General features: G+C 67.5%; 1 protein-coding gene across 3 annotated transcripts in view; it reads left to right on the top strand.

The window, feature by feature from the left end:
- The first annotated feature begins 10238 nt into the window (after positions 1-10238).
- Positions 10239-23623, top strand: part of PLXNA1 (plexin A1) — a 62088-nt gene continuing 48703 nt past the window's right edge. For 2 of the 3 annotated variants that reach the window (XM_070360231.1, XM_070360232.1), the window contains exons 1-3: positions 10239-10450; positions 14366-15614; positions 16817-16999. In XM_070360231.1, coding sequence (XP_070216332.1) covers positions 14379-15614; positions 16817-16999 — 1419 coding nt within the window. In that variant the 5' untranslated portion in view covers positions 10239-10450; positions 14366-14378. The remainder of the gene's footprint in view (positions 10451-14365; positions 15615-16816; positions 17000-23623) is intronic. The other variant, XM_070360233.1, reaches the window with a different exon arrangement.

Raw genomic sequence — 23623 nt, 5'->3', positions numbered from 1 at the left:
CCTGGTGGTCTGAGGGCTGCCTCCTCGTGTGCACACGGCCCCCGCACCCCAGCCCCCAGCCCCTCCTGCAGAGACTGTCAGGGTCTGTCCCGCTGAGCAGCGTCGCCCTGGCCTCGCAGGAGAGGGGCTCGAATGGGCCCAAGGAGGGAGTGGGGGGCCCTCAAGAGTGCGGGGGCGGGTCAGAGCCCAGGGCTGGAGCTGGCAGGACTGGATGTGAATGGGGAGGGGGGAACAGGCTGACTTCCGGCCGGGTGAGCTGGTTCTGGGGACTGAAGACTGAGGGACTGTGAGACGGGGGTGACGCCTGGGTGCGGGACTGGGGCGGGGCAGCGTCCAGGCTGGGCTGGTCGCCCAGCTGCACGTGGGCTGAGGAGACACCCCCCAGGAACCCGGGCGGCTCCCCAGCTCAGCAGGGGACACTCAGGCAGAGACGGCAGCAGCCAGGTGGGCAGCAGGCGCCCGGAGGGGCCGGCCCTGTGTGGTCAGCTGGAGGTCACAGGTCGCCAGCTCATGGACCCTTCAGCTGGAGCCCCCACGGCCCTCCTGAGGCCCCGGCAGAAGCCTCTGGTGCCCAGGGCCACATCCAGCCTCCAAGTCTCCCACCCAGGAGCAGGCTTGCCACAGCTGTGCAGTGGCCTGTGTGCACCGTTGCGTGTCTCAGCCGGCCATGCCTCCGCGTGCTTCTGCCCCGGCTCCCTTTTGCCCCAGCACCTCCCTGTGCTCCCTGGGTTCCGAGCCAGGCTTCCCTGGTCAGAGTCCCCCCATCCCCAGGGTGGCTGTGGGCTGTGCCCCCGAGTGTCACTGGTGTGTGTGGGGGTGTGTGCACACGTGTGTGCCTTTGAACCTGTGTCTGGGCCTGCGTCTCCAGGCCCTGCACATGGCCATCTGTGGCAGGAAGCAGGGCCTGAGAGTGCGGCATGGCTGAGGGCTCAGGGCAGGCATGCTGGGCCCAGGTCCCGCTGGGTGACTGTCCACGGGGGTGGGTTCCCATCCCACCCAGTCACTGGGGTCAGCGTGACATGCCAGCTGGGATGTCCAAGGTCTAGCCAGGAGCCAGAAAGTCCCGACCAATGAGACAGAGACCAAGTCCACGGAGGTGGTCCCCAAGGACCTGGAGGAGTGAAAGCCTGGGGGTGTCCTGATGAGCCCCACGTGCGCAGCAGTGGGATGCTCCCACCACCCCGGCTGGGGGCGGGCAGGGGAAAGGGTGGGCAGTGACCACAGGAGGCTGAGCCCAGGGGAGGCAGCTGCTCCCGCCTTCGCAGCTGCATCTCAGGGCTGCGACAGGTGCCACATTCAGTGCTCGGCAAGGACAGGGAACCTGCCGCTCAGGCCCCTCCAGCCTGCGGCCTGTGGCCTGAGTCTGCTCCCTCTGGTAAGTAGCTTTGCTTCAGAGCAGCTTGGTGGAGTGGGCACAGAGGCCGCACGCCCAGTGACCACCCACTAGAGTGGGCCGCGTGCCCAGCGACCGCCCGCTGGAGTGGGCACGGAGGCCACACGCCCAGCAACCACCTGCTGGAGTGGCCACAGAGGCCACGTGCCCGGTGACCGCCCGCTGGAGTGGGCACAGAGGCTGTGTGCCCAGCTGCCTCTGCCCCCCGCACCGTCCCTTGTGGGCAATGCTGTCCCCAGGGTCAGTTCCTGATGGGCGCCCCACACGTTCTTGTCTGCCTGGGAGTCCCAGGGCACCCCCGTCTGTGCCCCAGGCCTATGGTCTGGAGCGCTGACCTGGGGCCTCCGTTGAGGTCACGGTGCTCGGGAGAGGCCTCCCCGGGGAGCCGAGTCCCCCCGCGCTGATCACGGCGTGGGTGACAAGGCAGCACACAGGCTCTGCCCACCAGCTCCGCAGCCATGAGGCCCCCAGAGACTGAGCCTGGAGCTCAGGAGTCCATTCAGAAGCTCAGTTGTGGAGAGGGACAGGGTCGCCCGTACACACATGACGGCCCTGGGAACGGGTGGGGTGCATCCGGCTCGTTGCCCTGCGCTTCCGTGCACTCAGGGTCATGCTGTTTGGTTGGCGGTTTATGTGACTGTTTTCTGCTCCTGACTGCGATGCCTCTCTAGCACCACTGTCCCCGCCTCCAGAGGCTCATGGCATTGCCGACCTGTGCCCGTGTTTGGGGGCTCCTGCCTTCACTTCCCACTGTCTGGCGGGCCCAGTGGGCACCCCTCTGCAGAGTCGACCTCCTTGAGCAAAGGACATCATACCTGCCCAGCAGGCAGCGAGGGTGTGAAGCCTGCCTAGTGTTTATGGGGGACCAGAGGGTTTGGGGGGCCGGGGGCCGGGAGTAGGGGCTGCCCACACCCAGAGCAGCAGCCAGCCCGCCAAGTCTGGGTCCCGCTCCAGGAAGACACTTCCGCTCCGTGCCTGACAACCTGCCTCATTAAATTTAATGGTTGGTCATTGCCGGTAAATAAACATCAACTGATCATGAAGACACGTTTGCTGGGGTTTAGCTGTGGAACAGGTAGACTGATGACATGGTGTTCAGCCTCAAAACACGGGTGCCCAGAAGGAAGCCTTCAGAGGGAGGGCAACACCCCAGGCTCCCTGGAGTGCCGGGGTTGGGGTAGACTGGACCCCGCAGCACGAGGGACCCCCGTTCCAGCAGACAGGTGGGAAGGATCCGCTGGGTCGTGTGACAGGGAGTCCAGGGGGAAGCTGTCAGTGCAGCTGGATCAAGGGGCTCAGACACGGGGACCGGGCCTGGCCACTCTGATCCCACTCGGGCCCCACAAAGAGCCCGAAGCGCCCGCCTTCTGGAGAGTTCGTCCCCCTCTGGGTCCAGCGTGGGGCTATGGACAGACAGCACGCCGCCCACGGCCTCAGCAGGCCGTCGCCTGGGCTTCTGGGGGTTCAAGGCCTGCAGGCGTCCAGCGGGATCCGCCCTCTCAGCCACAGTCCTGTCAGGTCGCACCACAGAGCGGCTCCCGGGGCCGGTTCGCTCGCTGGGTTCCAGGAGGGTGACGAGGGGGCCCGAGTGGCCCGTTGGACCGTCTCCGAAACCTGTTAGTGGGAGATGGGGGCCCACAGAGGCGGCCGGGGGCAGAGGTGCTGCACGTCCTTGCCGGGGTCCAGCCCCGGCTGATCCAGCGAGTTCGAAGCGGGGACGGCGTCGGCGAGGATCAGGATGCAATAGCTTCAATTAGATATTAATTAAAGATGTAAAGAGTAATAGAATGAGGATAGCTCAGTAGGAAAATTCAGTGGAGAAAAGAGGCTGAGTAGCTTGGTTTACGCGGGAGACCAATAAAACTTCAAGACAAGAAGTTTGCGCCACTTACGTAGGCCGCAGGCGTCCTTCCGTTCTCCCGAAGGAGAGGAGACACTGAGGCCTCCCCGGTCGGATCTTAGAAGCCCAGGCATAATTAGTAAGCATGGTGGGTTCCGCGCTCCAGATGGAGACTCAGCCAGAGTGAGAGAGAGAGCGACATGGGGAGACCAGTATTTCGAGAAACTGATCCCCATTCTTTATTTTCCATGGTCTACTTTTATACACTGAGATGTTATGCAAAAGTCACGCGGGGTCAGCAGTCCTGACTTTTATCAAAGTCAGGTGCTTCATACAAATGTATACAGAGGTCTTAGGGGTGTTACATCATCTTCTGGCCAGGGGGCCTGCTGACAATTTATGACCCTCTCCTTGTGACAGCGGTCAGTCAACCAGGACACTTATTTCTCCAGGGGTGATTATTCTTAAAACAGATGCCACTCAAATAAAGTTACATTCCTATAGGGTGAGGGTGTAGTGGGTTTTAGTTAAGGAAAGAATTTATTTAGCCTAAGGTCTAACGTGATTAATATCGAAGGTTAATACTTATTTCTTCTATATATTCATTAATGTGTGTAAGGGCAGGGGATATGGAGACTTAGCAACAAACATTGGCTAAACAAATGAAAAACCCTTCACCAATACAATTTCTAATCAGCCCATTATACTTATAGTTTTCTAACTTTTCTAAGGAACCTGTTTTTAGAAGGTTTAAAGCATCTCGTGCCTCTCACGGTTGGGAGTTTGTGAGCAATCACATGTGGCCAGACAAGCCTGTCAGGCAGGCTAGAGAACCTTCAGAGGACTTTGTAGGTTAAAACACTCTTGTCACACCCAGGCGTTTTTATTAGCTGGAGCTCTAAGTTAACTCCTTCTCTGAAAGAGGTGGTGGGGGACAGCCCCCCGTAAAGTCAGAGGTGTAAGTGAGAGCACAAAGTAGTAAAGTAGGCAGGCTCTGGTTATGGGGGTAGATGCTCGAGGATTTCCAGGGGGGACTCGAGGCTCGATCCCACCTTTGCGTATGTCAAGCCTCCTTCCTCATGACCTTTGCCACGGGGGGAGTACCTCACTCTGGCCCCCAACACGTCCTCTCTGCAGAGAGGCAGGGGCATCCTGGGTGAATCTCTGCCAGGACATGGGGAGCTGGGGACACCGCGCTCCTGGGAGGTGACCGGGGCCTGGTGGGGAGGTGGCCTTTCCTGGGGCTTCGTTCATGCACCACTTGGATGTTTTTTTTCATCATGAGCGTAATAATGTTAATAATTAAAAGCCCTGTTTTAATTGCTTAGAAACCCAAGAGGCCAGGCCTCTTGGAAATCAGGGTTGTGTAGCAGCTGTCACACCAGGCGGGTGTCCCCCCGCCCGGAAATTTACATTACAGTGAGCAGTGGGAAGGCTCAGTCACACGACTCCAGTGGGCCCAGTGTGCTGCTGGGGTCATCACCCCCAAGAGTGCCCACGCAAGAAGGTGGAGCTGAGCGACAGACGCCCAGTGGCGTGCTTGGGCTCCTGGAGCCAGCCGTGCCTGAAGCAGGCGTCCATGCAGTGAACGTGTCCTTGCGTGAAGCGGAGCCTGGTTTTCATCAGGACTGTTCCTGTCTTCTGTTTCTCTGGTGTTGACTCTAGCAGCTAGAGATTGCAAATGTCACCTCGGTATCTGTCCTCCCAGAACCCCACCTGTCCCGCAGTGCATGGGGCTGAGGCAGCAGTGTGGCCAAGTCTTGGCTCTCCTTGCCGCCCCCTGCCCTTCACAGGGCCTGTGCCAGGCAGGGAGTGGCGTAGCTGCCTTCAGCCCTCCCTGCCAAGGACACAGGAGACGGGGGCTGGTCCTTTCTGCTCCTCACTCTCCTTGCCAGGGACCCCGTGATGGCGCTGCATGGAGGAGACCCAGGTGCTGACATGCACTCAGGTCCAGAGCCCACTGGCCTGGGGCTGCTGATGACCAGCTGATGGACAGGGCTTAGGGAGGCTTCCCGGGAGAGGCGGGGCTGGGCAAGGTCAGCAGGGTGACCTCATGGGGACGGGGAAACAGCATCACATGGGGAGCTTGTGGTGGGTTTGGGAAATCACAGAGATTCCCTGTGACAAGGCGTGGGGGGCAGGAAGGGGCCTCGCGTGGAGAAGGACGTTCACGGCCCCTCCCTGCCGGTGGAGCTTGCGGTAGAGTCAGGAAATCACAGATTTCCCTGTGACACAGCGTGGAGGGCAGGAAGGGGCCCCTGAGCCTGGTCCTCGCCTTGGAGAGGGACGTTCATGGTCCCTCCCTGCCGGCAGGCGGGGTGGCTGGGGAGTCCCCGTGAGCTCCTCTGGCCCTTACAGCAACCCAGAGACCCCCAGAAGGCGCTGAGGGATGGGGCCCTGGTAGGCATGGAGCTGGGGGGTTGGAACCCTGAGTCTCTGCCTCCGAAGCCTCTGCTCCTACACAGAGCCCAAGGGTACAGGGACTTCCCCCAGGGAGGGTCTTCCCAGAAAGGGTGGCACGCAGGGGAACTTGGGTGGCTCCAAAGCCTCCCTGGAAACTCCAGCTTCCCTCTCACCATCACTGCTCCCGCACTGAGCCCCCCTGTGCCCACCGGCGGCCACTGAGGGGCACAGGGTGGGCCAGGAGGGGGTCCGGGTCTGACTGTGGGGGCCAGCCTGCCCAGCTGTGCGGCTCAGCAGCAGAGTAGGGACTCAGGCTGGTACCTGGCCCCCCATCCTGGGTCGAGGCCCCAAGCCTCCTGGGCCCCCCACGATGTGTGAACTAGTGGGGTGTTGGCACACTCGGGACTCCAGTCGGGAGCCTCTCTGAGGAGGTGACGCGCTAGGAGACTGGAGTTGTGGGGATGTGGCCACAGGAGGAGGGCCGGCCAGGTCCTGTGGGGGTTTCCACTGGCGGGACGTCCACTGTCCAGCCTTCCTGGTCACGAGGCCTCAGGCACAGCTCTGCTTCCAGAGGGGCAACCGTGGAGGGTCCTCTTCACCTGCCTACTTGGAGGTGACCGTTGTCTCCAGGGACGGCCTCCCGGGGTGTTAGGGCAGGGCGGAGGCCTGCACCCTCTCCTGACCCCCAGCGCCCACCCCCAGGGGACTGTCCTGCAGCGTGGGGGCTGATGCCCATGCCTGGCGTGTGTCGGTCCCGTGTCCCCTGCCACAAGAGCGCTCTGGGAACAGTCACCGCGACGGGGACGCAGAGTTGGCCCTGCTTGGCTGACACCGTCCCCCGGAACCTGCTCCAGCCCCGAAAGCTGTCGTGTCAGAGAAGCTCCCGCGTGGACCTGATGCTGCTGCCCTCTCCTAGGTGCTGTAGGCCACCTTCCCTCCACGGTGTGCCCACAGGGCACCCGGTCCAGTGCTGCGTCCAGCGTGCCTGATGCTCAGTGGAGGCGCCCGTCACCTGCCATGTCCGTGTCCACGCCGTGGCTGTCCCAGGCGTGGCCCTTCCACACCGAGGCCTCTGACGGCAGGGGTGATGACACAGGCCCCGCGAAGCCCCGGGTTCTCTCCCCCGAGCCAGCTGCTCCCTCGCGTCACCTGCACATTGGTGTCCATTGGCCCTGTGCCACCAGGCTGGCTCCCGGGTGCCCCTCTGACGGCCACCTGGGTGGGGTCCTGCACGTTTGGGGGCTGTGGGCTGAGACCCCCATCTGCATCTCCACCCTGGGTTCACAGCTGGCCTCCTCTGACCCTTTGGGTGTGGGCAGCCGGGTTGCCGGTTACTTTGGGTGGGAGTGCCACCTCCTGGGAATTTCAGCACAGAGGGCTTGGGTTGCTTCCATGCTCTCATCCCTGGGCTGAGGGGTGCAGGGGCCACTGGGCCCCACCCAGGGTGGAGGCCACGGTCCTGCTGAGGCCAGCCCTCCAAGGACCGTCCCGGTGAGCTGACTGTGACTCTCAGGGCTGGCATGTGCTGTGCCGGCTGCAGACCCTATCGGGGCTCTTCCCACCGGTTCCCTCCAGCCTGCCTGATGCTCGTCCCTGCTTCCCACAGGGCAGGAACCCACCAGCCAGCCTGCATCACTGTTTACATCGGTCACCCACTTGTCCCCTGAAGCCGTCTCACTGCAGCCCCAGAACAAGGTGACCCTGAGCCCCCACAGCTCTCAGGGGTGTCTGTGGAGTGGCAAGCAGGGGCTCTGCTCCTGTCTTCCCTACAGCGCGGTGCTGACAGTGACCTGGGTGCCTCCCCAAGGACAGCGATTCTGAGCCCAGGCTCACCACCACTGGCCAAGAGTGGGCCAGGAAGCCCAAGGAAACTGCAGTCAGGAAGGCTTCCTGGAGGCAGAGGGCACTTTGGGCCTTGAGAGGTTGGCAGTAGTCGGGGCCCCCGGCCAAGGGCACAGCAGGGGCGCAGGCCCAGTGGACCCGGGCGGGGGAGGCCGGCGGCCGGCTGGGGCCCTGTCTGCCGCTTCCAGCAGCTTGTTGAATGCCTGCACCTGGGCTTTCTCTGGGGACTCCCTCCCCGAAGCTGCCCTCACTCGGAGAGCTCCCTGCGCCAGTATGGCCCTGAGAGGCTCTACTCCTGGCTGCAGTGACTGGTCCTTGGGGGCCTATGATCCAGCCCGCTCATGAGGGTCCATCCTGGGACTCCTCCCAGACCTGTTGGGCAAGGAGCACCCGGAGCTGCCAAGGCCATCAGGCACAGAGGCCACCGTGGGCGTGACCTCGGGCAGCAGAGCCCAGGGATGGGGGTCGGGGGGAGGATGTGCCCTGCCCCCTGCAGCTTCCCTGACCCCCTGGGAGCTCAGGTCAGGTGAGACCTGTCCGCTCGACCACGGGGCCTGCTGGGGAGGGAGGGTGGGGCGGGGGGCCTCCCTCAGGGCCTGCACCTGGGTGAGCCCTGCTTCTGCTCTGGGACATGGCTCGCTGTGCACCCCTCCATCTGCATCTCCTTGACGCTGCCCCCTGGCAGACCCCCATCCTCTCCCCACCCAGTGACCAGAGTAGGCTTCCCAGAGGCAATGGTGACTGCAGCCACCCTGCGTGCCCAGTGGCGGCCAGCGCTCACCCTTCATGGCGCTGCACACTCAGTAGCTCTGTGTGAGCGTGTGCACACACCGTGGGAGTGGGGTGGGAGGGTGTGAAGTGAGCCCCTGGAGGATCTGCCCAGGAGGGTCCCTCCCTCCTCCGACCCTTGCGGAGAGGCCCCCAGAGTTCCTTCTGCACAAAGCTCTGAGGTAGAGACACAGAAGCGGTTGCGAAGGAACGTGCGCATTTGGAAGCGCCCCCCCGCCATCTCCAGTGGATTTGATTCTGGCTCTTGCAATTGTTTCCCGCAGCCCCACACACTGCCTGCCCTCTCAAATGGCAACAGAAGCGAAACCCACACAGGAAACCCAAGGAGGAAGAGCCCAGTGCCCGCTGACTCATTTCCCTCCGTGTGAGGGGACGGGGCGGTGGTGGGGGGCTGCCTGGGCTGCAGCCTCCAGCCCACAAGGTCCCCTTCTCTGCTCCCCTCTCCATCTGCACCGGACTGGCCTCCCGGGGGCAGAGACCCTGTGCGGGGCTCTTGGGAGCAACAATTATTTGCCATTTTTGCTCCAACGCTGTGCGTGTTGGGGTTTCTTTTCTGGGTCCCTGATGGATTGTGGCCTTGTTGATTCTTGGGGATCCCTCCTAAATCCTGGCTACGCAGCTGTTGTCAAGTGTACAGGTGTTGTAAATATCTTGTCCTAAGGCCTGGCTTACCTTGGTATTTCCTCTGGTAACTTTTAGTGAACAAAAATAACCAACATGAAGGTAGTCAGATTGACCCCTATTTTCCTTTATTTTTGACAGGCTGAAGAACTCCTCTGGTGGCCAAGGGTCATAAAGACGACCAGCTCTGCTGTCTGGAGTGCCTTACCCACCGCCTGGAAGGATGGCCCTGCGTGATGCTGAGTATCATGTCAGGAGTTCTTCGGGGAGGGGCCCGCAGGTGACAGGAGTTGGGAGCAGGGAGTGGGGCTGGGGGCAGCCAGGGACATTCCGGAGGCTGAGCGGGAGGGGTGTGGTCCCAGGGCAGGCTCTGAGAACGGGTGGGCCTGCTGCGCGCAACCAGCCACGCTGGGATCCGCACACCTTCCGGTGACTCCGGCCACTGGGTTGGGCCCCCACCACGCAGACCGCGTCCCCACGTCCCCAGATGTCGCTCGGCGGGCAACATCTCGTGCTAGACCCACAGGAGATGGAGAACAGCAGCTCGGAATCCAGGACTCAGCCCCTGGAGGTGGGGAGGGTCAGAGGTCGCCCGAGCCTGCGGGGTCCCTCTCCTGCGGGTGACCGCCTGGCTCGCGGCCATCCGGCGGCCGCGGCTCCGCCCCAGCTGGTCTCCCCCCGCACTCCGGCCCCGGGCCCTTCAGCCGTCCCCACGGCTCCTGCCGCCTCGCCTAGCCCTGACCAGGTGCCCGCGCTCGGACCCACCTTCGGACGGCCCCGGGTCGCGCGCACTGCTGCGGGGGCGCGGCCACGGCGACCGCCCCTGCCCTGCCGACTCGTGAGCTCGGATTGGCGACCCCCGCCCGGCGCGCCCCGGACCTTCCCCAGCCAGCTCCTACGTCCCGACCCCCGCCTCGTGCGCCCCCAGCCTAGCCCCGTGACCCCCGCTCGGCGCGCCCTGGACCTGCCCCAGCCAGCTCCTACGTCCGGTCGCCCCCCGCCTCCTGCGGCCCCCTGCCCGGGGACCCCGCCCGGTGTGCCTCCCGGACCCCACTCGCCGCCCCCAGCGCCTCGCTCAAGTCCCCGCACCCAGCCCGCCGCCTCCTCCCGGACCGCGCGCCCGGCAGCCCTATGAGGATCCCGGGCCGAGACCGCCGTTCCGGATCGCGGCCGCATCTGGGTCCGGTTCCGGGGCAGCGGCTGCCGGCGGCTGCGTTGCCCTTTGCAGCGTGCGGTGGGCATAGGCCGGCGGCGGGGATCGAGCGCCCCCTGGAGGCCGCCGCCGGCCCCGCCCCCGCGCAGGCCCCGCCCCGGCCCGGCCCCCAGGGCGGCGCATGCGCGCGGCGCTCCGCGGGCGGCGAGAGCGAGGCCGGTCCGCATCCGCGCGCCTGGCGCCCCATTCATGCTGGGCAGCGGCGGCGGCCACGCAGCGGAGCCCGGGCGCGGCGGCCTCGGCCTGGGCGGCCTGCGCGGCTTCAGCGGCCCCGCGGCGGGGCAGGGGCGGGCGGCGGCGCGGGCGGCGAGCTGCGATGGCCGGCGGCGGGCGCGCCCCGGGGCAGCCTGTGAGTAGGGGCTCAACTTTCCCCGCGGCGGGGCGGGCGGGGGTCCGGCGATGGTCCAGCGGGGGTCCAGGCTCCGGGCGGCTCCGGGCCGGCCTCCTCGGGGCTGCGGCCGAGCGGCGGGGAGGGGGCATACGGGGGTGGGGGGGCTGCGGCGCGCGTGTCCGCGCCCTCGCGTGTCCCTGCGGCTCCCGCTGGGTTCACGCGTGTCCGGGCGCGGCCGCGGCGCCGGCGTTGAGCCCGCGCGTCCCCGCCCGGCCGGGATGGGACCCTGGCCGCCGAGCTCGCGGGCCGCGCCGCCTCCTCACAGCCAGGCGTGGAGAAAGTTCGCTGCAGCGCTGCCGGGAGGGCCCTTCGGCCGGCCCAGGTCACCGGAGCGCGCTGGACGTCCGGCGCCGGCAGGCCCGCGGGGTCGGAGTGGGCGCCGGTCCGCCCAGGCCCGCAGGCCCGCGCGGGCTGGGAGGGGCGGTGCGCCAGCCGCGCGCCCGGCCTCCTCGCCGCCCCGCGCGGGGCCTCTCCAGGGTCAGTCGCTTCCCGTGGCCGCTCCGAGGGCTCCTGCGCGGCCCTGGGCCTGGTGGGCGACGGGGCTGGCTGCCGCGGGGCGCGATCGGGCGGCCTCGGGGAGGGGATTGCGACTCCGCGGACCCACGCCCGTTCCGAGACCACAGGGACAGCCCAGGAAGGGGGCGAGAGGAGCTCCGGCGGCCGTCTAGGGCCTGGAGCTGCCCCTGGTTAATCTGTGGGGTGCTGGGGCCACGCCCCTTGAAAGAAAGAGGGGTGTGTGTTGGGGGACGTGGACCGAGCCTTCAGCCCCGGAGCCTGGAATCCGGTGGTGCGCCTCTCCGCGCTGCCCCACCTCTTTCCGAGCCAAGGCCGGTTCTCAGGGTCTGCGCGGGGTGGGCTGAGCCTCGCTCCTCGGGCCCTGGGGAGCTCGCCCAGGCAGGTCCCCTGGCGCCCTGCTGATTTGGGGTGTGCAGGGGAGACCAGGTGCTGCGCCAGGGGCGAACTGGGAAGCCAGTGATTTCTTTCAGGCCCGGCAGCAAGTCGGCCTGGGAGGGGGCCCGGGAGTCCCCAAGTGGGCATTTCAGGTAGAGGAGACGCCGCTGCAGAGGCCTGGCCAGCCCCGGTGTGGCTGAGGTTGTGTGCTTGGGGGTAGGGGACGGATGAGAGCTGGGAACCAAGCCGACTGCCCTTTGCCGGCTCTGCCGTGGTTGGTGTGTTATAAGCCCCTCCTCACGCCAAGGAACATCTCCGCATGTGAAATGGGGTCGGGAGGAGAGGATAACTCGGGGGAGCCCGGGAGCAGGCACTTTTCCTGAGGAGCAGGACTCGAGTGCCCCGGATCCCGGCCCCCGGCCCCCTCAGACAGGCCTGGAGGGGAGCAGGCGGCTTGGGACCACCTCCGGGAGCCTGTGTGGGGGAGGTGGGGTGACGGGGCAGCTCTTGGCTCCGGCTCTGACCGACAAGGCACCCCTGGGTAGGACGCCGTGTCTTCTACGTCCCCCATGCCTCAAGCTGTCCGAGTTCCGCCAGGGTCCAAATGTGGCTGGGGAGTTGGCCAGTGGGGTGGGGGAGATTGGGGCCGTCCCTCTGGGAAGAAGCCTCTGAGGGCCTTTGTTTCTCAGGGCGCGGAGCGGCGGTGGCCGCGGGCCGGCAGAGAAGCGGGCGGCGCGCTCTCCACGCCCTGGCGGATGGCTGAGCCGGTCCTGTGCGGGCGTGGAGGCCGCCGGGCCGCTCCCTGCCCTGCTCACCTCCCGTCGGCACACCCAGCCCTGTGCCCCAGGCAGCTTCTCCCTCCCGGCCTGGCTCTGATTGGTGCTGCGGGCACCCTCTCTGCCCTCTGCGCGGTCCAGCAGGTTCCACCCCGGCCTTTGCTCCTGCTGCTCTGCGCCCGGGGTGCCCCTCCCCCGCCAGCGTCGGGCCTGGTCCTTGACCAGCAGGTGGAAGGGCCTCCCCAGACCCCAGCGCGGGCCCAGAGCTCGCATCTGTCAGGGCTCCCCTCCCCCCGGCCGGCATGGCCCTCCCCAGCAGCCGCTCTGGAATGAATGCATTTTTTCCTGGGCAGAGCAGAGGCCCGTGGGAGTCCAGGTCTCCGTAGGAGTGTGCACAGCTAGCTGGGTGACCTTGGGTCTATCTGAGCCACGGCCCCGTTCCTCGCGGGTAGGGGGAGTCCCCAGCTGTCTTTAGTGGCCCCTGTGAGGGGGTGGTCTCGACGCCCCCTTTTGCTGGCTGCAGCCCCGTACCCCTGACTGGTCCTCTGGGCAGCCCTGCTGGGGGAGGGGCAGCAGGCCCCCAGCCAGGCTGGCGTTTGGATGGCGCTTCTTCAGCTGGGTCCCTCCTGTTTAATATAAAAAGTAGGGCCCGTAATTGCATTAGGACGTGTATAATTACCCGGAGGAGGGGAGAGCCCAGCCCCGGGTAATTGCAGGCCTGCTTTGAACTGATACACCGTGAGTGATTCATGTTTTCTTTGGAGTTCGTAAGCACTCAGCCCAGGCCCTGCCGAGTCCCGAGGAGCCTGTTCTCCAGTTCTGCTCTGCCCTGGGCTCCTGAGCTGGAGGCAGGGGCTGAGGAATCCTCTCCCTGCCGCCTGGGAGGTCCCTGGCGGCCATAGTTGTTGGGGATGTTTGGGCAGGGAGTGAGGGGGTAGCTCACAGCCTGTGGGCAGGGTCCTGCGGCAACAGTGCCTGGTGCCCTTCCTGTGGGACGCTGGCCAGAGCTCCCCCCCTTTCTGGGGGCTCAGCATCCCCCCTCAGGCCCCCACCCGTCACCCGTGGAGTGCTGACCAGCACCCCCACCCCTCAGTTCTCGAGGCTCAGCATCCCCGAAGGGAAGAGGGTGTGGGGAGTGAGGCTGGGGTGGGCAGCAGGGCCCAGTCACTCACTCACATGGGCGGGTCCTGGGCTGGCCTCTGGGGCTTAGGCAGCTCTCGTGCTGGTGGGGACAGTGTCTGGGGACAGCTCGGGCCTCAGACTACAGAGGTGACAGACAGCTGGAGAGCTCGTGGCTGCTGCCCTCAGCCCGCAGGTCCGGGGACAGCTGAGGCGGGACCCTGACTAGGCACCCTGGCCTGCTCGCTGTCACCCGGGAGAGGAGCCTCGTGGTCAGCACTGCACAGACGGGGAGACCCTGGCCGGCGACCCGGTCAACCACGTGGCTGCGGGCCCCAGAAGCTACACGTAACCTGGAGTGTGGCTGCCAGCTGCCGGGCTGTGGGGAGATGAGATTGTTTGCGAGGAGGCAGGGCCGGGGCATTGGCTGGGGATGGGAGGTGCGTGCCACCCCGCTGCTGGGGGAACCGTCTCAGAGAAGGGGGCGGGGCCGGGGACGGAGCCGGGCTCTTAGTGAGCAGGGCTGGGGGCGGGGCGAGGTTCGGGGGCGTGGTCTCTGAGAGCAGTGTGGGGGCGGGGCGGGGGTAGGTGGGCGGGGATGGGGCGGGGTCTCTGAGAGCAGGGCTGGGGGCGGGGCCAGGTGCGGGACGTGGCTGCGAGGAGCCTCGCCTTCTGCAGGGACCACACGAGTGTTCTCTACTACCTGTGAGCAGCACTGTCCAGCCCACAAGGCGCTTGGGCAGAGAGGTGGTCACCACCATGGGAGCTTGGAGCCAGGAGCCTTGCTCCCTGGGGGGCGTGGGCAAGCCCAGGTCTGTCACCCACCTCCTGGTCCTGGGTCCCTATATCTTCTCCGCCCGGCCACGGACCGGGCACCGGTGGAGTTCGCATGGCCCGCGCTGCCTGTTGGGGTGTGGGGCTCAGTATAGCTGCTCCCGGGGCTCCAGGCGGGGAAGGGCTCTCCCTTGCCCCTCTGGCGACTCCCGGAGGGTCAGGCCGCGCCCCACGAGTGGGACATCCCAGCGGAGGATGGGCACTGGAGCTCGGTGATGGCACAGGTGACACGCCCTATCCCTCGTCCCTGCAGGGCTGAGGCTCCTATGATGCGTGGCCCCGCAGGACCTGAGCGCCTTGGCCCGAGGCCCCGGCCCGTCATGCTGCTGCCACGTCTGAGCCCGCGGGCTCCGCTGCTGCTGCTGCTGATCCTGCTGCTGCTCCTCCTGGGGGGTGCACCCCAGGCGGGCGGGGGTCCGCAGCCCCCTTTCCGCACCTTCACTGCCAGCGACTGGGCACTGACCCACCTGGTGGTCCACGAGCAGACAGGCGAGGTGTACGTGGGCGCTGTGAACCGCATCTACAAGCTGTCGGGGAACCTGACGCTGCTGCGGGCGCACGTGACGGGCCCGGTGGAGGATAACGAGAAATGCTACCCCCCGCCCAGCGTGCAGTCCTGCCCGCACGGCCTGGGCAGCACCGACAACGTCAACAAGCTGCTGCTGCTCGACCAGCCCGCCAACCGCCTGCTGGCCTGCGGCAGCGCCTCCCAAGGCATCTGCCAGTTCCTGCGCCTGGACGACCTCTTCAAGCTGGGCGAGCCGCACCACCGCAAGGAGCACTACCTGTCGGGCGTGCGCGAGGCGGGCAGCATGGCCGGCGTGCTGATCGCTGGGCCGCCCGGCCAGGCGCAGGCCAAGCTCTTTGTGGGCACGCCCATCGACGGCAAGTCCGAGTACTTCCCCACGCTGTCCAGCCGCCGGCTCATGGCCAACGAGGAGGACGCGGAGATGTTTGGCTTCGTGTACCAGGACGAGTTTGTGTCCTCGCAGCTCAAGATCCCCTCGGACACGCTGTCCAAGTTCCCGGCCTTCGACATCTACTACGTGTACAGCTTCCGCAGCGAGCACTTTGTGTACTACCTCACGCTGCAGCTGGACACACAGCTGACCTCGCCCGACGCTGCTGGTGAGCACTTCTTCACGTCTAAGATCGTGCGGCTGTGCGTGGACGACCCCAAGTTCTACTCCTACGTGGAGTTCCCCATCGGCTGCGAGCAGGCGGGCGTGGAGTACCGCCTGGTGCAGGACGCCTACCTGAGCCGGCCGGGCCGGGCCCTGGCCCGCCAGCTGGGCCTGGCCGAGGACGAGGACGTGCTGTTCACCGTGTTCGCCCAGGGCCAGAAGAACCGCGTAAAGCCGCCGCGGGAGTCGGTGCTCTGCCTCTTCACGCTCAGGGCCATCAAGGAGAAGATCAAGGCGCGCATCCAGTCCTGCTATCGTGGTGAGGGCAAGCTCTCGCTGCCCTGGCTGCTCAACAAGGAGCTGGGCTGCATCAACTCGGTGAGCACCCCGCCCCGCTGGCCCGGAGCACGAAGCACGGCCGTCTCCCGGGTCGGTGCTGCGGCCGGCCCATCCCTTGAGAAAACAGGTGATGTGCCCGTGTCCGTGTGCCCTTGCGGCCGTGGACAGAGCCCCCGCCCTCGTGCCTAGCACTGTTCTGGGCTCTGGCTGGCCGGGCCTTGTCTCTTTTCACAGATGAGGTCACTGAGAAGTGAGGTGATGTCCAGGGTACGTGGCCAGTAAAGGGCGAGCTGGGGCCAGACCAGGGTCAGGCGGGCAGCAGGCACATCCCCTCTCAGGGTGCCGTCTGGAGGCTCTGCTCTCTGCTGCCCTGGTGCCTGGCTGTGCGCCTCACCTGGGAGGGCAAGAAGCTGGGGGCCGCTCAGTGCCCATTGGCCTGCACTGTATGTCCTGTCTCTAGGCCCTGACGGGGCCAGCTGCTTTTTGAGGAGTGTCTGTTGCCCTCCCCCAGAAAGGACGGTCTTCCACAGGAGACCCCAGACTCGTAGGGGGTAAGGGCTTGTTCGGAGGGCCTCCAGCGCCTCTGCTGCCCGGGGCTCCTGGTGGCCCCGGGAAAGCCCGCCCGTCTCTGGCCGGGGAGCGTCGGGCCTCCTCAGTGCGGCGGGAGACTGCTGGCGGGTGCCTCGCTGCGGCCCCTGTGTGCTCCACGTGCACCCCCTTCTTGGGCACGGCCCCCACCGCTCCTCCCATCTGCCCTGGTCCCTCCCACCTCGGCCCCCAGCCAGCATCCTGGACCCGCCCCGCCCCCACCCCCCACAAACCTCAGCCGGCCTGGAGCTGCCTGACCCGTCCCCTCGCCCGCCCTCCCCGCCTGGCTCCGGAACCTGCACCATCGATTGCTTCCTTCCCCTGCAGACGCCTCCTCGCAGCCGGCCCCTCCCGCTGCCTATTAGGTGTCACCCCGCATCCTGTCCTGAGTGAACCACCCCAGCTCCCCACGTGCCCCTGGCACGCACCTGTGTGCCCCTCACGGCTCCCTGTGCCCCCGTGGTGGGGGGCGGGGCCTGGGCCTGGTGGGCGTGAGAGGTGCCCTTCACCCCGGGCTCCTGCTACTTAAGCAGCTCCCAGGGCCTCCGTCTCCCCACGACCAACCGCAGCTGTGCCGGCTACCCCCAGCCCCGCACGGCCGCAGCGTCTCCCCGCGGGACGGCCTGGGCCTCACCCCCCGCCTCCTTCTCCAGCCCCTGCAGATTGACGACGACTTCTGCGGGCAGGACTTCAACCAGCCCCTGGGCGGCACGGTCACCATCGAGGGGACGCCCCTATTCGTGGACAAAGACGACGGCCTGACCGCCGTGGCCGCCTATGACTACCGGGGCCGCACAGTGGTGTTCGTGGGCACGCGCAGCGGCCGCATCCGCAAGGTCAGCACAGGGTCATTGCCGGGGCGCCAGCGCCTGTTCCACGTGTCCTGGTGCAGAGGGGGCCCCAGTCCCCGGGACCGTTGTCTCCTCGCGCTCCCTGGGCGCTCCTGTGTTCAGCACGTGTCGAGGTCCGGGCTGGGCGTGGGGGCCTGGGGGCGGGTCAGGCCTATGGCAGCTTAAGGCTGACAGGGCCTGTTGGCCTACAGGCCTGCCCACCCACGGAGGTGACCTCCAGAAGACCGTGGGGGCGGGGGCAGGGCCAGCCGGGCGGCCCCCTCCACCCCCGCCCCCCCTGGGATCGGGTGTCGCCGAGGCAGCACTCTGCCCAGAGACACAGGGCCAAGGGCAGGGTGAGGCTGGCTGCCCGCCCGCCCCTGGCTACAGTGAGCCTGTTGGGGTGCCCTATCGAGGGGGCAGCTCCCTGGCCCCTCCACGGGCCCAGCCTGGGGGTGCGCAGGGCGGGGGTGGGGGCGAGGGCCAGGCGGGGGTGGGCATCCTGGGGTGGCAGCAGCCCCGGCGTCAGCATTGGCTGGCTGGGTGGGTAGGGACCCGCCCGGGGAGGGCTGGCTGCCGTGGGCGTAGCTCCTGGGGGCCGGAGGGTGGGGGTGCCTGGAGCCCTGAGGGTCAGTGCAGGGGTGGGGCTGGTGGATGAAATAACAGCTGGCGGAGGCTGCCTGCTGACCCAGCTTGGCCCGGGGCTCCGGGTGGGGGCTGGGCCCTGACTCTGCTTGCTCAGCCCTGGTACCCAGGCCTAGGGGGCGGGCAGGTCCCTGGTCCCTACCACGTGCGGTCTGCTGGCTCTGTGGCCTCTGGGCAAGGCCCTCTCCCAGCGCCGGCTTTTCCACCCGTGGAAGGAGCCGTGGGCCTTGGGCCCTGGGGGCTGTGCCGAGGGCACCCCGTGCTGGGTGCTGCGGGGTCCTGCCTGTGGCACTGTGGGGTCGGTGCGGGGTGGCAGGCCCACCCCGTGACCCCCTGTCCTGGCCCTACCTGGGGGGGCCTCCAGCAGGGTTCTGCCTGCTGTCCTGGGCTGGGGGGTCAGCGGAGAGGGCCCACAGACCCCGTGGGGGCACCCTGGGGAGCCGTCTTTGCCCTCTGCCACAGGAGCCCAGCTGGTGTGGGGCTGTGGGTGAAGCCTCAGGAACTCATTCCTGCAGGGCCCTCAAGCTCATCGCCTGGCAGAAGGCTAGCATCTGGGGCAGAGGGGCCCCTCCTGGTGGCCGGTGAGCTGGTGGGCAGCTGGCCAGGCAGCGACTTTGCTCAAAGGCCACCCCGTGAGGCTGGGAGGACAGGTTGGTCCAGTCCTGCCTCCCTCTGCTGCGTCCCGGCCTCACCCCTTGCCCCCGTCCCGCTGAGGGAACCTGAGGCCCCGAGGTGGCTCTCAGAGCGGCAGGACCCCATAAGCAGGTCCCACGTCAGGAGCAAGGAGGTGATAGCTGAGGCCCCCGGCTGCACTCCCTCCCCGCCTTCCGGGGCCAGTTGCCCACTGTGGCCCTGCTGGCCTTGTGTTTCACGCGGGACGGATGGCGGCCTTCCTGAGGGTGTGGGGTCTGGCTGCACCCAGGGCTGCGAGTTGGGCTGGTCAGGGGGTCTGTCGTGGAGGCATGACCCCCACGTGCCCTGCGTGGACCAGCGTGCACCTTCGGGGGGCCTCTCTCTCAGCCTCCCCGTCCCCGCCGGGGCTGGGGCTGCCTGGGCATGGGGGAAGGGGCTTCTCGTCCCCATGCTGGGCCTGGCCCTCTGTCCCTGCACCCGCCGGCTCCTTGACCTGCAGTTCCCACCTGAGGCCTCCAGCCTCGACCCCCTCAAGGGGCTCTGTTCCCGGCCGCCCGCCTCTCGCTGACCTGGCCTTTGGCTGCACATTCCTAATTCCTGCCCCTGCCTGGCCCCTCCCGCGTCGTCCTGATCGGGCCTGGGGGTGGAGGTGGCTGTGGTCCAGGGCCCGTTGGCCAGCTGTGCCCGTCCCCACAGGCTCCCAGTTCCCTCCTCTGGGTCTGGGAGGGCCGGGCCTGGGGTTCAGTGCAGGCCTGGCCCCCTGCCCTGTCTCCCCGCATTCCCAGAGCCCGGGCCTGGGGCCCCTCCCCGCCTCTGCCCGGCCTGCTGCGCTGAGATGGACACGCCCCGTCCTCCCCACAGCTGGTCCTTCCTGGGCTTTAAACAGCGACTCCGGGAGCTCTGGGGACGCGGCTGGCTCCGGGCCACCTCCAAACGGCGTTGTGTAAAATTGCAGCCTATTAACTGAAGAGCTGCCAACAGGAGCTGCCATGGGCTGGCTGGGGTGCCCCTGGGTCCCCGCCCTCCCCGCGCCCTGCCTGCACCTGCCCCCACCCCCGACCCCGTCCCCTCCTGCTCATCTCCAGACCCACCAGGAGTCCTCGAGTTGGCCCAGGTGCCCGAGGCAGGTGGGGGGGCCTCCGGCCCTGGACTCCTGCCAGGGGTGCCCCCCACCCTCCCCAGCCACGATGTGGGCCTGGGGGGGGCACCTGTCCTCCCGGGGCTGTGGGGCCAGGGCCAGGCGGGGACACAGCCGAGCCCTGCTGCAGGGGTCCTTCAGGGTGGAGGGGCCACCGCTGCATCCCCTGGCAGCCCTGGCCCCTGCCCCACACCCCCGGGGAGAACCCACCGTGGGCCGCTGGGACAGGAACGCCCCTTCCTCTCCAGGGGCCTCGTCTCCAGAAGCTGCTCTGGGAAAGGTGGCGGCACCTGCTCCCCGCCCCAGCATGCTGCACCTGGGATACCCTGAAAGCTGGGTGGCTGTGGGGGGACCCTGCCTCCAGGGTGGTCCGGCAGCCCCTCCGCGGGGCCCCAGTGCAGGCCTTGCAGCCTTGTGCTGACCGTCTGTGAGCATCCGTGGGGCCCGTGCTCCTCATAGCCAGGCCTGTGCAGGATGGGGTGCGGGAGGTGTTCCGGGGGTGGGAACAGGGGGCTCACAGGTCAGAGGGGCCCTCGCCGTGCGGGAGGGATTGGGCCTGTCCTGCGCGTGGTAGACAGATCTCTGGGCACCCTGTGGTGGGCAGCATAGACCACAGAGGTCTGGTCTGGGGCTCCCAGTCGTTCTGGAAAGTAGGGTCACTGCGTCAGCTGCTGTTGCAAGGGGGGTGGGTGCAGGGCTTGCAGCAAGGACCTCTGGCCAGATGGTCACCGCTGCCTGCCCTTGGCATCCCTGGCCGTGGCCCCTGCCTGTGAGAGGAGGCCCAGCAACTTCTGCAGCCCCCATCCCAGCTCTGTGCAGCCTCCACAGCCGAGGGCGGACTCTGCGGGCAGCTGTCCCCTCCTCCCTTGCAGGGCTCAGCCTTGGGGGGCCCCCCTCCACGCGCCACCCCCGTCGGAGCTGTGAAGTTGTTACTTCTCAGTGCGGTGCGTGGGTCGTCTGCAGTCAGACGAGGAGACCGAGGATCAGGGAGGACCACTGCTTGTGGGCTGGTCTGTGTGTTGAGAATCGAGGACAGGAAGCATGAGATTCCTGGGCCCCCGCTCCCACCTCACCAGGTGTGTCTGGCCCAAGTACAGCCCTCAGGCCTCCTGCAAGTCCTGTTTTAATTACCTAATTACCACCAAGAGGAAATCGCTAATTGCTTTTTCAGTATCAGATTCCTTCTGGCCTTCCTGAGAACGGACCGGGACGGGGCCTGGAGCAGCCCCCAGCCAGAGCAGGGGGTGCCAAGGTGGCCCGTGAGGGGTGGGAAAGGTCCGGGAGCAGGCCTGTCGGGGGCCTCAGGCCTGACCAGCAGGGAGGTGGGGAGCAGGGGCCGCTGTCCCCTGGGGACAGGGAGCAGGCTGGGCTCCAGCGTCTACAGGAGGAGGGCACCCATGCGGTCTCAGCCCCGCGGCCCACTGCCTCTTCCTCTGCTTGGAGACCAGGAGGGGTCAGCCAGGGTGCCCCCGCTTCATAGCAGGAATCGGGTTGTCTTGGGTTGGGCGGGACAGGGCACTTTCCCCTCCTGAGAGGGCCAAGTCAGGCAGCCCCCTGCCTCCAGGCGGCGAGGGCGCGTGCCGGCCTTGGCAAGCAGCCTGCATGGCCCAGACGTCCTCCCAGGGCCCCCGCCCGCCCTTGGCCCGGAGAATGGACCCTTTGTTGGCTCTGGGCTGGACGGACAGCTGACCTGGCCGGGCCGTCAGCTGCCTGCCCGCAGCCGCTGGCCAGGGCCTCATGGCGAGGGGTGTGGGGTCAGCTGGCTGGAGGGGCCCCGGGGCCGGGGTCCCTGTGCAGGACCTGCCTGTGCTGTGCCCTGGGCTCCGGGGTCCTGTCGGCCGGGACGCTGGGATGGGGCCAGCCTGTGTGGCCGTCTCCCCCGAGCTCCTGCAGGCCTGCTGCCCCAGCGGGTGGCCCTCGGGTGGCAGCTGGAGGCAGGGGTGTGTGTGTCCTGCCGTCCTGCCAGCTGGCTGGCCCCGTGCCTGCCCCGCACGCCCCTTCTCCCTGGAATGCTCCCCTGGCGGCCGGCCACCCCCTCCCCTGCTTTGCCCCAGGTGCAACTGGCGGTCCCGGCTCCTGGCTTCTCGGGCAGGTCGGGGGACATGGGATTCCCTTTCTGTGGGCTCCAGGGCCCGGCAGCCCTAAAATCAGCCCTGGCGGCTCGTGCGGGCCCCAGGACTGGCCAGAAGCCCTGACTGGCACCCGTGGGCTGGGCCCCTGCTGAGCCTGGCCAGGGGGTTGCCCAGCACGCAGTGTGGGGGCACCTGCCTCCCCAGCACCCCCGGCGCTCTGCGCCCTCCAGAAACGGGGCAGCCTCGCGTGTGTAAGGGCCAGGGGCTGCCCCGTGCCGGCAGGTGGGTGGTGGACGGCGCCTGGCGGGTGGACAGCTGGACAGGCACGCTCCGGCCGCAGCTGTTGGCAGCCACCTGTTGGAGTCGGTCAGCCCGTGGCTGTGGGCCTGGGGGTGGTGGCATTCCGGAACCTGGCTGGCTGCGCCCCCACCCCCGCTCCAGCGTGCACCCCCCATGCGGGCCTTCCCTGCAGTGTCTCCCCCATCCCCCAGGGTGGGCGCCCCCAGGCCTCACCCACAGCCCGGCCGGTATTCTCTGCCCTGAGAGGGGAGGGTCAGGGCGTCTGCAGGGAGAGCCTGGGGCCCAACACTGGCCCGGTTCAGCACCCTCCCGAGGGCTCCCTGCCCAGGTCCGGGTGTGGTCAGTCAGGCCAGGCCCAGGCAGGCCTCCCCGGGGTCTGGGGGTGGGCGGTGCATCTGCAAGGGCCCTTTGCATCCCCGGCGCCCTGCCCTGCCTCCAGCCGGCAGTTCCCCACCGCCTGGCCGCATTCCAGCCTGGGCCTGTCAGCCTGGTTGGCTGGCTCTGGGGGTTTGCTGTGGGGCCTGCTCGCCCGGGCGCCATCTGCTGGGTCATTTAGTCCCTGAGTGGCTGTGGGGTGGGGGACAGGGGGATGCTGAGGGTGTGTGGAGGGGACACAGGGTATGTGGGGGGGACGCTGAGGGGGTCGAGGGGGGGATGCTGAGAGGTCGGGGGGGACACTGAGGGGGTCAGGGGGGACGCTGAGGGGTCGGGGGGGACACTGAGGGGGTGGGGGGACACTGAGGCAGAGTCCGCACAGTCAGGGCACGTCTGGGCTGGGCTGGGGCACAGGCCGGACTCCTGGCCTCCTTGGCCTGGGGCTGCCTGTGGGGTCCCCTCCAGGCCCAGCCTGGGGGATGAAGGCTGGGCTGCTGTGGCCCCCCGCCCTGGCTCCCCCAGGCTGTTTGGGCAGCTCTAGGCCCAGTCCGGCCCCCCAACCCCCCCACAGCCCAGCTGGACTCGCCTCTTCCGGGTCTGGTTTGACTTAAGCCCGCCCGCCTGGCGGGGCAGCAGCTGAGCGGATGTGGGGGGGCCGCGGGCCCTCAGGAATGCGGCACCCCCACCCCCATCCCTCCCTCCCCTCCCCCTGCCCCATAGCCTCCGCCCGGGGACGCCCGCCCCCGTGGGAGCTGGCCTGAGCCGGGGGTGTCTGCCGGCCAGTCAGGCCCGCCCCGCCGCATCCTGTGAATGAGGGGCAAGGAGCAGGGCTGCTGGGCCGCGGTGGAGGTGGGCCGAGGGCCCCACGCGGCCTGGGAGGAGCCCCCAGCCCGGAGCCAGCCCTGCGGGCTGGACCTAGCCGGCAGGACGCTGCCCCACGGGTCCTCTCTCTGGAAAGCCCCTTGGGTCTCTCGCTGTTAATTAAATACATTTGTTTGGTAAAAGCAGCTAAAAATACTTGCAGCCTTGCGAGCGGCAGGGAAGAGCTGGCTGATTAGCGCCCAGCTTGTTCGGGGCTTGGGATACCTTTCAGCGCCGGTGCCATGCCTGCCCCTCCTGCCTTCTAGCCGGGGTGCCCCCCTCTTGGAGCAGCCCCTCAGTCTCCTGCCCAAGGCGGGGGGCCCTCTATCTGCACCGGACATCCACGTGTCTCCTCCCCTCTGCACAAACAGCCCTTCCCCGGGACGCCGGCCTGGCCCGCGGCCCCTGCCTGGGCTGTGGCCCTGGAGACGGGGGTGGGGCGGTTGCCGGGCGGCACTGGTCTGCCCCTGGGGACCCCCGCGCCTGGGCTGTGGTCTGCGCCGCCTGACGAGGTGCTCCAGGTGCAGTGGTCCTGCCAGGCTCCTCCGGGAGGGGCTGGGGCAGGAAGACCCCCCCGACACACACGCACAGCGTGGGTCTCGTCCC

Source organism: Bos mutus, chromosome 22 (genome assembly GCF_027580195.1).
Source record: "Bos mutus isolate GX-2022 chromosome 22, NWIPB_WYAK_1.1, whole genome shotgun sequence".
Taxonomy (NCBI): domain Eukaryota; kingdom Metazoa; phylum Chordata; class Mammalia; order Artiodactyla; family Bovidae; genus Bos; species Bos mutus.
The sequence above is the reverse complement of the archived record's forward strand: the minus strand, read 5'-3'. Positions and strand labels throughout refer to the sequence as shown.